Source organism: Rattus norvegicus, chromosome 2 (genome assembly GCF_021556685.1).
Source record: "Rattus norvegicus strain SHRSP/BbbUtx chromosome 2, alternate assembly SHRSP_T2T, whole genome shotgun sequence".
Lineage (NCBI taxonomy): Eukaryota > Metazoa > Chordata > Mammalia > Rodentia > Muridae > Rattus > Rattus norvegicus.
Window position 1 is genome coordinate 6,148,003 of NC_141535.1, and position 14,752 is coordinate 6,162,754.

Genomic DNA, 14,752 nt, shown 5'->3' on the forward strand with positions numbered 1-14,752 from the left:
AGGCATTGAGAAATATTTTTTCATGCAAGAAAATACAAGGTACTTTCTCTAAATTACATGAAATAGAAGCATCACTATTCTCAAGTATGAAGCCAGAGCAAGATACATTCCAAAGATCATCTCAAAACTTCTATGCCTTCCTCATAAAGTCAACTTCAGTGGATTTAATGGAATATATGTTTATTAATAAAAGACAACTTTAGTTAGCATGAGTTGACCATTTTAAATTGTCCATATACACATTCTGAAGAAAGTGTATTGATATTTTGATTTTTTAATAGATTGGATCACTTGAAAATCACTATTTATTCAAACACAAAAATCATCCTCGAAGATCCCGAAGAAGTGCTCTTCATATCACTAAGAGGTTATCTGATGATGATCGTGTAAGTTCGCATTTGTTCTCAAATTCTCAGCCTAACCGACTGTTTTCTATGACTCCCAACAGAAGCATTTGATTCTTTTGTATTGTGACAATGATTACTAATTTATAATTACTTATTATTTTCTTTCTGTGAAATTGAGCTCATGATATGTTTGGATTATAATAAGCTAACAAATGTTAATTTTATACATATGCTTAGTTATGTGTGGTAAAGATTTACATGTATAAACTTGAGTTTTGAGTGCAGATCAGAGAGAGGCATTGATGAAATAATTGACTATTGTCAGTCAAAAGCCTTTCATATGTTATGTGGCAAATAAGAAATGTTCCTTCTTGACATCCTTGAACTCAGAATATGTAAATATAATTTTAATATTTATTCAATTATGTGTAATTGTAACATGTAATGTCCACCCCTGATTTTAATAACACTGACATGTAAATGAAAAGCTTTTTACCATTTGCACTGATAAAAAAATATTAGTATTTTTTCCATCTTTATTAACTTGAGTATTTCTTTTTTTTCTTCTTTATTAACTTGAGTATTTCTTATTTACATTTCGATTGTTATTCCCTTTCCTGGTTTCCAGGCCAATATCCCCCTAACTGCTCCCCCTCCCCTTCTCTATAGGTGTTCCCCTCCCCATCCTCCCCCCATTACCGTCCTCCCCCCAACAATCACCCCCAATTCACTGGGGGTTCAGTCTTGGCAGGACCAAGGGCTTCCCCTTCCACTGGTGATCTTACTAGGTTATTCATTGCTACCTATGAGGTTGGAGCCCAGGGTCAGTCCATGTATAATCTTTGGGTAGTGGCTTAGTCTCTGGAAGCTCTGATTGGTTGGCATTGTTGTTCATATGGGGTCTCAAGCCCCTTCAAGCTCTTTCAGTCATTTCTCTGAATCCTTCAACGGGGGTCCCATTCTCATTTCAGTGGTTCGCTGCTGGCATTTGCCTATGTATTTGCTGTATTCTAGTTGTGTCTCTCAGGAGAGATCTACATCCGGTTCCTGTTGGTCTGCACTTCTTTGCTTCATTCACCTTATCTAATTGGGTGGCTGTATATGTATGGGCCACATGTGGGGCAGGCTCTGAATGGGTGTTCCTTCTGCCTCCGTTCTAAACTTTGCCTCCCCATTCCCTCCCAAGGGTATTGTTGTTCTCCCTTTAAAGAAGGAGTGAAGCATTCACATTTTGGTCATCCTTCTTGAGATTCATGTGTTCTGTGGATCTAGGGTAATTCAAGTATTTGGGCTAATAGCCACTTATCAATGAGTGCATACCATGTTGGTTACCTCACTCAGGAAAAATATTAGTATTTATAAGAAAGCTTCTACTCCACTTCTTTATGAGGTGTTTCAAACATGTTACGTTTTGTTGATATCAGTTTTTTTTTCATACTGGTTTGTGAACCAAGTCATAATTATTTGGCAACAGCAAGACATGTCTAGGGTATATATACATAAATAGGGTAAAGAAAATTTGATTACATATTTAATATACCTATTGATTTGGGGGTCTAATTTCGAGATCAGCAGCTATGCTACTAGGAAAGAATAAATACATTAGGAGTATTGGAATACTATATGACAATGCTGTCTTTCCTGGCATTCCTGGAGAAATGCATGCTAGTTGGACAAATGTCTATGTACAAGAACACCAAGACAATATCAGTGAGAAATACAAAGCAATCTCTTAACTTTGGGAGGAAGGAGAAAATGAAGAAAGGAAATAACAACAGTTGAAAGTACATGGATATAGGAAGCCTGTGAATTACTTCATGGTTTGGCTTGCTCCTTGATTTTCTTTAAATAAGAAAACAAATTGTGAAGAGAGAAAATTGTTGGAATTTGGGCTGCAGAGTTCAAAAGTAGTAGAACCTACCATATTAATGTTATTTTATCAGTATGACCACAATCCTGCAGCTCATACTGGCCTATTGCTAATTCTTTATGTCAACCTGCTAGATATAGCAGGCCAAACTGGAAACCAGCAACCTTATTTGAAAAGTTCTTTAGTCTAGTGATATTGTCTCTTACATCCCCGAACAAAGTAGATGGCTTCTTGTATATGTGCCCTAAGAAGCTGACCAGCTTCCAGTATCCTGACTAGGTTTTTAATCCTTGGATATGGCAGAAAAATTTACTCCTCTGCCTAAATAGATGTATGAGAAACTCAATGATGAAATGAAATCCCTTGTCATTTTCAAGGAAAAACCTGCACAAAGTAGAGTGTGCCAGCTATTCTTATTCAAAATATCTCATGCAAGTGAACATATTGATTAATTCTCCCCTTCAGTTATTTCAGTAAATTTTTGTGAAATCTCAAGATACAACAAAAGGTTAATAATTATTCATCAATAAAAATTTTTTCCATGTAGGTTATAAATCTTATGAAAATTTTACCTCAAGATAAATTTACTTTAGGAAATACTTAGGAGTCTTAAAAGTTACACAGGACAAGATGATATTTAGTACTTTTTACAGATCAAAGTATTATTTACAAACCCATGGAAATCATTATGCATAATCAGAAGGCATGGACAATTTTCTCCATTCCATTTAGTCTGCTTTTGTAGAGATTAATATGCAATTCGGGTTAATGACATTAATCACAGCATGGTTTGGTACAATTGAATGTTTATCTGATCAAATGGTAATACCACTTTTTTTATGAACTGCTCTTGATTTTCACTTAGCTGGATTTTTATAATGGAGGAAAATATTCTTTTAAATACATTCCATGAAACGCACCAGACTGATGAAATTCCCAACTTTAAGTGATCCCCTCCCACAAAGACTTACATGTGTCGTTTAGTAGCCAGCTTTTAAAGACCCAGCTAGACAACAGAAAATGTATTTCAGGTAGCGTGTTATTTTAAGATGAAACAATTGAGTTTGAAAATGCAAGCACTTTAAAATAAATTATAGTGATTAATTGCTGAAACTCCAGTCTGTCCTCATATTTATAATTAGCTTCCAATATAATTTCAATTGAAAATTCAAGACATTCCTAGTGGATATCTTTGGCCTTCAGCTGAATATTGTTTTTCAGTTTTATTTTTGGATTTGATACGTGGACATTCTTATATTAAACATATCCTAGCTCACAGTGGACTCTCACTACATACATAACAGAAAGACTGTTTCAGGAGCAGGAAAGAGTCATATTTTCCAGCAAAATAAGAATTATAGTATTATCTCATAATGACAATAACACAAGACAGTCTTGTATTTTCTCCAGGCCTCAAGTATAATAAGATTATGCCAGAGATGTGGGCCATGTAATTTTTGTATTGTCAGATCTGCTTGTGTAATGCATGAGGGTGAACTAATGACAAGTTTGCCTAGTCAGTAATGCACATTTATCACCTCAGGTTTTCAATCTGTTTCTTATATTAAATACTCTTGGGCAGGATGTAAAACACAGGGGAGCCAAAATTTCAAATTTACACACATAGCACCATTCTTGTATAGCACTCATAATTTTTACCTTTGTATTTGGAGAGAGAAATGAAGCAACAAGAGTGCTGCAAGAACACCCACATATATATGGAAATTGAACAATGCTCTACTCAATGATAACCTGGTCAAGGAAGAAATAAAGAAAGAAATTAAAAACTTCTTAGAATTTAATGAAAATGAAGGCAAAACATACCCAAACTTATGGGACACAATGAAAGCTGTGCTAAGAGGAAATCTCATAGCTCTGAGTGCCTGCAGAAAGAAACAGGAAAGACCATATATCAGCAGCTTGACAGCACACCTAAAAGCTCTAGCACAAAAAGAAGCAAATATACCCAGGAGGAGTAGAAGGCAGGAAATAATCAAACTCAGGGCTGAAATCAACCAAGTAGAAACAAAAAGGACCATAGAAAGAATCAACAGAACCAAAAGCTGGTTCTTTGAGAAAACCAACTAAATAGATAAACCCTTAGCTAGAATAACCAGAGGACACAGAGAGTGTATCCAAATTAACAAAATCAGAAATGAAAAGGGGGCGATAACTACAGAATCAGAGGAAATTAAAAAAAAAATCATCAGATCCTACTACAAAAGCCTATATTCAACAAAACATGAAAATCTGCAGGAAATGGACAATTTCCTAGAGAGATACCAGGTACCAGAGTTAAATCAGGAACAGATAAACCATTTACACACCCCATAACTCCTACAGAAATAGAAGAAGTAATTAAAGGTCTCCCAACCAAAAAGAGCCCAGGTCCAGATGGGTTCAGTGGAGAATTCTATCAGACCTTCATAGAAGACCTCATACCAATAGTATCCAAACTATTCCACAAAATTGAAACAGATGGAAAGCTACCGAATTCCTTCTATGAACCCACAATTACTCTTATACCTAAACCACACAAAGACCCAACAAAGAAAAATAACTTCAGAACAGTTTCCCTTACGAATATCGACACAAAAATACTCAATAAAATTCTGGCAAACCGAATCCAAGAACATGTCAAAACAATCATCCATCATGGTCAAGTAGGCTTCATCCCAGGCATGCAGGAATGGTTTAATATATGGAAAACCATCAATGTAATCCACTATATAAACAAACTGAAAGATAAAAACCACATGATCATTTCATTACATGCTGAGAAAGCATTTGACAAAATTCAATGCCCCTTCATGATAAAAGTCCTGGAAAGAACAGGAATTCAAGGCCCATACCTAAACATAGTAAAAGCCATATACAGCAAACCAGTTGCTAACATTAAAGTAAATGGAGAGAAACTTGAAGCAATCCCACTGAAATCAGGGACTAGACAAGGCTGCCCACTCTCCCCCTACTTATGCAATATAGTTCTTGAAGTTCTAGGTAGAGAAATCAGACAACAAAAGGAGATCAAAGGGATAAAGATTGGGAAAGAAAAAGTCACTATTTGCAGATGATATGATTGTATATTTAAGTGATCCCAAAAGTTCCACCAGAGAACTACTAAATCTGATAAACACATTCAGCAAAGTGGCAGGGTATAAAATTGACTCAAATAAATCAGTAGCCTTCCTCTACACAAAAGAGAAACAAGCTGAGAAAGAAATTAGGGAAATGACACCCTTCACAATAGTCCCAAATAATATAAAATACCTCGCTGTGACTTTAACCAAGCAAGTGAAAGATATGTATGATAAGAACTTCATGTCTCTGAAGAAAGAAATAGAAGAAAATCTCAGAAGATTGAAGGATCTCCCATGCTCATGGATTGGCAGGGTTAATATAGTAAAAATGGTCAATTTACCCAAAGCGATCCTCAGATTCAGTGCAATCCCCATCTAAATACCAATCCAATTCTTCAGAGAGTTAGACAGAACAATTTGCAAATTTATCTGGAATAACAAAAAACCCAGGATAGCTAAAACTATCCTCAACAATAAAATGATTTCCAGGGGAATCACTATCCCTGAACTCAAGCCGTATTACAGGGAAATAGTGATAAAAACAGCATGGTATTGGTACAGAGACAGACAGCTAGACCAGTGGAATAGAATAGAAGACCCAGAAATGAACCCACACACCTATGGTCACTTGATTTTTGACAAAGGAGCCAAAACCATCCAATGGAAAAAAGATAGCATTTTTCAGTAAATGGTGCTTGTTCAACTGGAGGTCAGCATGTAGAAGAATGCAGATCAATCGATGCTTATCACCATGTACAAAGCTTCCGTTCAAGTGGATCAAGGACCTCCACATCAAACCAGATACACTCAAACTAATAGAAGAAAAAGTAGGGAAGCATCTTGAACACATGGGCACTGGAGTAAATTTCCTGAACAAAACACCAATGGCTTATGCTCTAAGATCAAGAATCGACAAATGGGATCTCATAAAACTGCAAAGCTTCTGTAAGGCAAAGGACACTGTTGTTGGGACAAAATGGCAACCAACAGATTGGGAAAAGATTTTTACTAATCTTACAACTTATAGAGGGCTTATATCTAAAATATACAAAGAACTCATGAAGTTAGACTGCAAGGAGACAAATAATATTAGCCCAAATGCTTGAATTACCCTAGATGCCTAGAACAAATGAAACTCAAGACGGATGATCAAAATGTGAACGCTTCACTCCTTCTTTAAAAGGGGAACAAGAATACCCTTGGCAGGGAAGAGAGAGGCAAAGATTAAAACAGAGACTGAAGGAACACCCATTCAGAGCCTGCCCCACATGTGGCCCATACATATACAGCCACCCAATTAGACAAGATGGATGAAGCAAAGAAGTGCAGACCTACAAGAGCCGGATGTAGATCGCTCCTGAGAGACACAGCCAGAATACAGCAAATACAGAGGCGAATGCCAGCAGCAAACCACTGAACTGAGAATAGGACCCCCGTTGAAGGAATCAGAGAAAGAACTGGAAGATCTTGAAGGGGCTCGAGACCCCATATGTACAACAATGCTAAGCAACCAGAGCTTCCAGGGACTAAGCCACTACCTAAAGACTATACATGGACTGACCCTCGACTCTGACCTCATAGGTAGCAATGAATATCCTAGTAAGAGCACCAGTGGAAGGAGAAGCCCTGGGTCCTGCTAAGACTGAACCCCCAGTGAACTAGACTGTTGGGGGGAGGGTGGCAATGGGGGGAGGGTCGGGAGGGGAACACCCATAAGGAAGGGGAGGGGAGAGGGGGATGTTTGCCCGGATACCGGGAAAGGGAATAACACTCGAAATGTATATAAGAAATACTAAAGTTAATAAAAAAAAAATAAAAAAAAAATAAAAAAAATGGGGTTCAGAGCTAAACAAAGAATTCACAGCTGAGGAACGCCGAATGGCTGTGAAACACCTAAAGAAATGTTAAACATCTTTAGTCATAAGGGAAATACAAATCAAAACAAACCTGAGATTTCACCTTACACCAGTGAGAATGGCTAAGATCAAAAATTCAGATGACAGCAAATGCTCGTGAGGATGTGAAGAAAGAGGAACACTCCTCCATTGTTGGTGGGATTGCAGACTGGTACAACCATTCTGGAAATCAGTCTTGAGTTTCCTCATAAAATTGGACATTGAACTACCTGAGGACCCAGCTATATCTCTCTTGGGCATATACCCAAAAGATGTCCCAACATATAACAAAGACACATGCTCCACTATGTTCATTGCAGCCTTATTTATAATAGCCAGAAGCTGGAAAGGACCCAGATGCCCTTCAACTGAGGAATGGATACAGAAAATGTGGTACATCTACACAGTGGAATACTACTCAGCTATCAAAACAATAACTTTATGAAATTCATAGGCAAATGGATGGAAGTGGAAAATATCATCCTGAGTGAGGTAACCCAATCACAGAAAAGCATACGTGGTATGCACTCATTGATAAGTGGCTATTAGCCCAAATACTCGAATTACCCTAGATAAACAGAACACATGAAACTCAAGAAGGATGACCAAAGTGTGAGTGCTTCAGTCCTTCTTTAAAAGGGAACAAGAATACCCTTGGGAGGGAATAGGGAAGCAAAGTTTAGAACAGAGGCTGAAGGAACACCCATTTAGAGCCTGCCCCACATTTGGCTCATACACATACAGTCAACAAAATAGATAAGATGGATGAAGCAAAGAAATGAAGCCCGACAGGAACAGGATGTAGACGTCTCTGGAGAGATACAGCCAGAATACAGCAAATACATAGGCGAATGCCATCATTAAACGACTGAACTGAGAATGCAACCCCCATTGAAGGAATCTTAGAAAGTACTGAAAGAGCTTGAAGGGGCTTGAGACCCCATATGAACAACAATGTCAACCAACCAGAGCTTCCAGAGACTAAACCACTACCCAAAGATGATACATGAACTGACCCTGGGCTCCAACCTCATAGGTAGCAATGAATAGCCTAGTAAGAGCACCAGTCGAAGGGGCAGTCCTTGGTCCTGCCAAGACTGAACCCTCAGTGAACATGATTGTTGGGGGGAGGGTGGTAATGTGGGGAGGATGGGGAGGGTAACACCCATAGAGAAGGGGGAGCAGTTAGGGGGATGTTTGCCTGGAAATGGGGAAAGGGAATAACAATCTAAATGTAAATAAGAAATACCCAATTTAATAAAGATGAAAAAGAAAAAGAGTGCTGTAATAGTCTCTGAGGGCCCTGGCTTGTTGACTTACCCATTAAAATGGACAAATTTGCATTATGGCCTATTTCCTGATGACAACTTTCTGCAGGTCTATTCCCACTGTAAGCAAGGTGAGAATAATCTAAAGGTCTAAGTGCTGCACTTGCTGCTTCTCCTCCTGCTAGGAGTGCACTTTTATTGTAATGGAGGAAACAATTGTCTCCTCAGTTGGAAATCTTTTCTTCTCCCTGGGCTGGCAGTTTGAGGTCAGGTAAAAATATCACTATGATATGTGCACTTTGGGGAAGAGGATTTTGGACACAGAGGGAAGATAAATATATCTAGGTAGAAGCATGATTTTAATTTTATTATGAAATATTTGTAGGTGATATGGGCGGAACAACAATATGAAAAAGAGAGAAGAAAACGTTCAGTTCCAAGAGACTCAGCATTGAATCTCTTCAATGATCCAATGTGGAATCAGCAGTGGTACTTGGTAAGTACTGAAAGGAACATTTAGGATCTAGGATCTTTATACTGCTATATCATCTTCATGGTGGATCTGTTTGTCTATCCATGTATCAGTATTAGCGTTTTTAGAAAACAGAATTTATAGAAAAACTATCTACATATCATCTACATCTGTCTATATTTATCATCTATAAAGGGGATTTATTAGAATGGCTATGGGCTGTGTTCCAGCTATTCCAACAATGGCCATCTACCAATGGAAGGTCCAAGAACACATTAGTTGTTCAGTCCCTGAGTCTGGAAGTCTCAACTGGTCTTCTTTATATACTGAAATCATTAATGCCAGGTAATGAGTAGACTTACAAATGAGAGCACGACGGCAAAGAAAGAGCTAGCTTCTTTCTTCTATGTCCTTCATATAGGATATCTGCCAAGGGTATGGCCCAGATTAAAGGTGTATCTTTGTACCTCAAAAGATCTGGATTAGAAGTAGATCTTCTCATTTCAAATTATCTAATTAAGAAGAAAATCTGTCATAGGTATGCCCAGCCATTTGTGTTTTAATTAATCCAAATGTAGTTTAGTTGACAACCAAGAATAGTCATCACAATATCTAATATAGAATTTGGCAGAAGCTTATACTATCTAAAAAGCAGCGCTGATGGAAAATTCATGGCATGAATCTTTTGTTTTGCTGAATGGGTGGCTAAAACAAATCCATCTGTTAATGCTCGTTGTCTGTGTGTCTTCTTAAGTGTAGCTGGTGTAAGTGCAGAGGAATAATGTCCTAGCCAGAAGTAATTTTTAGGTACACAACTCATATTATGACCACTATGGTGGTAGAATTTTCTCTAGAGAATTCTCTAGATCACTTATAGACAATAGTCATAACAATATGCAGTCCAAAACCAACAGTTTTTTGACATAATTCAAATAAGAATCTTTAAATCAGGCAGAAAGAAGAAATACTAGGAAACTATTTACAAATACTTAGGTTTTCAAATCATGGTTCCTTTAAGGTATTTACAAGGTCTTGACTGGTGTATGAACATGTCTTTAACATGTTCTCTGATGTTGTAATATCAAGCCTCTACAGTAGAGGCATAGACTACTAGTAAATGGACTTGCTGCTGGGAATAGAGTAAAGATAATTTTCATAGCCACAAACTAAGGTTTTTGATTCTATATTAGATATGGAAGACCATAAGTTCCTCATTCCTTTTGTTTAAATTAAGCAATACTTGCTGATCCCAGCAGAAGACCTGTGTCCACTAACACATTTTGTGTATTGACTAAAAGAAAATCTAAGTTGCATTCTAAGTGTTTGATATCACTAACTCATTTTCTCTTTCAATTCTTACATTGCTAAGATAGATAGAATTACTAATTTTAACTATTTCGGCAACAAAAAAACAGAGACATTGCCAAATTGAATAATTTACTTAAATCTCATGGCTAGTACTAGTAGAGCCAAAATTCATGGTTTTAGAGGCCATATCCTTAACAACTATACACTATAATTACTGTTGAAACTTACATGGAGACCTTCTTTTCTACCATGGGCCCATCAAAATGCTGTGGATTTCCAACTTGCCTGATGCAGCCTCACAATCACCTGAAGAATCTTCCTCATTACTACATTTTTATGCAGAACATTGACAAGGTGACAGCCCATTTATGGGATTTTTATTGTGGTTATTTAAGCACTGCTTGCTGACTCTTTCACCAAGGAAGGAGTTTACTACTTGTCTTACATGCTTATGAATGTGTTATTCTGTTTCCCAGCTCTTCTGTATAGCTTGACCCACTAAATATCAGGAAAATTACCTGAAAAGGAAAAAAATTACTTAAATGGCATATATGTAGAAAAGACTATTAAATTTCAATTTCTAGTAAGACTACAGTCTCCTAGCCATTCCACATCCATAGTTCTCTCTTAGGACAATATTTCTCCAAGAACCGTAAAACCAAAAAAAAAAAAAAAAAAAGAGTCCTCAGTGTGGCAATGAAGACTTAGAACTTCAGTGAGATGAAATAAAGCTTTAGTACCAGGAAAGCTTGAGCTTGTTAAACAACTAGAAAAAAAAACCAATATGTGTAGTTAAGATAAGAGGATAATTCATGTCTCATGATTTTTTTTTTCCTTAGGACAACTAGAAGACTAGCATAAAATGGGTTACTTGGCTTATACCCTCAACTTTATGCTTTTACTTTACCCAATTCCCTTCTCATTACCCAAGGAAAAAGAAAAAAATGGTCTTAAGTTCATGATTAAGCAAGAGAGATCATAATTTTCTCGATGTTTCTTGTTTTTCTTCACTAGCAAGACACCAGAATGACTGCATCTCTGCCCAAGCTGGACTTGCATGTAATACCTGTTTGGCAAAAGGGTATTACTGGCAAAGGAGTTGTTATTACTGTACTGGACGATGGCTTGGAGTGGAATCACACAGATATTTATGCCAATTATGTGAGTCTGAGCTGTCCTATGTCTGTCACTTAGGGAGCTATCTCTGTAGACATGCAGGGTTTTTCTTCCTTAAAGAGAGAATGGCTGCTGCCCTAGAGTCAGTTTCTGGGCCTATTATTAGTCTGTCTAAACTTGTTTTGTATTAGTAAGCATAAGAAGAGTCCAACAAATTCAAGTATTACACATGACAATGTGCATTAGGAAGTGGGATGAGGGGTTCTTACACCAGTGAAATTGTTAAAAATCCTTTGGACCAAGAGCCACACTGTTTTTAGAGCTGAAATCAGTCAGACCAAGCTTAATGCCTGAAACCATTGGTTACTTTCCAAAATTCTTTATGGCTCAGTATCCCTTCATCCTAGAGTTACATAGATGTAATTCATAGTATGCAAAATCAAGATGAGCAGCACAACAAAAATGGCAACCAAGAATGGAAGAGTTTACTAGAAGAGGGAAGATTGTCAATTAAGTTCATAATAGAACATGGACTCCAGAGGTTGAATGTTCTATCAAATTATCCTTTCTCTTTCTTTAGTTCTTTTCACCCATCCAAAGTGCCTAAGCTATAATTCACAGCTAAACAGAAAAGGAGAGGGGACAGCAGGGAAGAGATTTAAAAAAAAATAGCTCAGAGTAGAAATGAAGAAGTATTAAAATATAGGGGAATAGAAACAGTGGTGACAGAGTAGCTAAGTCAGAGATGCTTAAATGCAGCAATAAGGCTGAAAAAGAAGATGGGTAAGGAGTACTTTCTTGAATTTCAAGTAAGTTTTTAGTAATTAAATTTCATGGCTTCTTACTATACCTAAGAAAACTTAAAAAAATTGCAGATTTTAACCCACCACATAGCCAATTCTTTGCATTTTGGTTATAAAGTGATGTATGACACACATCAAGACTCTGTGACCATAAAAGTCATTCAATGTCTTGGAGCCTATTTGTTACCAAAAAATGAGATAGCTGAACCTTGGAATGCCGATCTTTTATGAGCATCTGTGAAATATGAGTCTGATATAGTCATTGAGTACCTTGCTCATTATTGCTGCTGGTTTGGGTTTATAATCAATGTTCAGTCAGGCTAGATAGTCATTCAGGATGAGCCAGGCTCTAAAAGTACTGTCTTTTATGACATTATGCTATTATTGGGTTTTTTTGTTGTTGTTTCTTTAGGACCCAGAGGCTAGCTATGATTTTAATGATAATGATCATGATCCATTTCCCCGATATGATCCCACAAATGAAAACAAGTGAGTAAGTGTGCATTCTGGAGAAATAAAATTATATACAATGCTGTCAGCTTGTTTTGGAGACTTATGCTCTAAATTTGGTTCAATTTCAAGTCTTGGTATATGTAAACCCATTTGGTAAATGGTTATATTTCATTGTTTTTAAAGCAGGGACAAAAACCTGTCTTCATGTCCTCCTAGTTTATAGAAAATATTTAGTTAAATTTCTTATTTTATAAAATTATCCTTCTTATATTATAAACTTTGCTCATCAAATGTAACTGAGAATTTGTAGCTTTATGGAAAGTATTAGTGATGTAATTGATATAATTTGTGTTCTTCCTTTTTCATGAAAAAGGAACAAAATGAAATATCCACAACTCCATCCAACACCCAACAAGTCTCCACTGTTGTAGCAAATGTGTTTCATAATCTAGTTCCACCAGAAGGTCACGACCAGACAGTAGATAAGAATATGCAACTGAGGCTTGCTTTCTACATCTATCACAATCTTTAAGACATTGAAGCAGTCAGGAACCTTCAAGTGGAGAGCTCTTGACTCTTAAGCTGTTAGCTTAAGTATAAGGGAAGATAAAAACTAGTCAGTCTTTCCAAAACCAGAAGCCAAAGAATGTCAGAAACCAAAGACTTTCAACCTCTCCTAACCCTAGAGAAACTTTCCTTTAGAGACTTAGTCTCAAAGCATCTATGCCTATTTGAGCATTGCCTTTATCTCAGAGTAATTTTTCTTAAAAGCTTCGACATTCACTTTACATTTTCCCCGCATAGAAGAGACTTTAATCAAAAGAGATGAAATTGGAGTCAAAATTGGGGCTTGTTGCTGTGAGTATAGGAACAATCTTGAAAGATCTTGCTGTGTAAAACAGTCCACATGAAACATGAAGTGGTTCTCTTTTCTCTGGGGCCCATATGTCTAGGGTAGTAAGGTTAATTTAAGGTTATTTTTCTTTGACTTGCCTAAGGAACACATGCCCTGTCTGACTTCTTGTGACATGTCTGGCATACTTTTTTTCATGTAAAGGAGCTCCAACTCATATTATATCCCTTTCTACCTCAATCTTACCTCTGATGAGAACTCTTTCTTGCCCCATCCTTATTTCAGAAACCTAGAATTTTTCCCCAACTCTACTCCACTCACTCCAACTAGCTCTGCGCAGTGTCATTAGTTGTATTTGGGTACCTGGTCCCTTCTCTAGGCAGATGTCAGATTCAGGTAGCAAACCACAAACAAGGGGCACTCGAACAAAGTTATCAGTTGTATTCACTCTTGACTTGAGTATGAACCACATGTCTTCCACTCCAACACGTCCTCTTCGGGTAAAGATCTCAGACAAGCAGTGCCTATCTTAGCACCTATTACCTAAGAGAAGGGCCCAATGCTTCATTCAGCTCCATGAAGATTGACTGTGAGGATCCTACAAATGTACAAAATGTCTTTTTCTGGCCTGCTGATCCCTGACACCCAACTTCTAGAAGACCAACACAGAAAGAAAAAAGAAACTGAGCCATATAGACTTGGCTTCTCCTTTCAGATGTCTGTTTCTTCCTTGAAGAAAAAGGAAAGCAGTATAGGATTCATAAACTATTCTTTAGTACTATTTATGTGGATTTGAGTAATGGAGATAACCACAAATACATCTTAGAAACAGAGCATTCCAGTAACAATAAAGTAGAAATGCTCCTGGAGCCTCCTGGGAAGTAACATAGACATCTTGGTATTGACAGCAGGGCTCACAGACAAGCCTTCAGATATATTTCTCAGTTAAGGGGAGAAAAGGAGAGAGCCCTTGTCCAAAAGGAATACCAGTTCTCTTGGAGCACTACTATATGGGGTGAGCTAGCTGGCAGTGGTTGCTTTGCCAATTACTGTATGGAATAAGGGTAACCTTAGGGAAACTACCCACTTCTCAATGCCTCTCCTTTTTTCTACTTATCACCTAAAACTGGCTACCTGTTATCTGTATTTCTAAAAGTTCCTGAGGAAGTGAGTATTAGGTACTTGGGAATAGGCATTACTTTATTTAAATGGTATAAAACAACATTCATTGTCCCCCTCATTAAGGCAAAGGACAATCAGCCTGTAAACAAATGGTGAGTCTGGGGA

General features: G+C 37.3%; 1 protein-coding gene across 1 annotated transcript in view; it reads left to right on the forward strand.

Moving 5' to 3' along the window:
* Pcsk1 (proprotein convertase subtilisin/kexin type 1) overlaps window positions 1-14,752 on the forward strand; it is a 46,940-nt gene that overhangs the window by 3,068 nt on the left and 29,120 nt on the right. Inside the window, 4 exon segments of the mRNA NM_017091.2 lie at window positions 282-386; window positions 8,846-8,956; window positions 11,255-11,401; window positions 12,572-12,648. Of these exon segments, the coding sequence (NP_058787.1) occupies window positions 282-386; window positions 8,846-8,956; window positions 11,255-11,401; window positions 12,572-12,648 (440 nt within the window).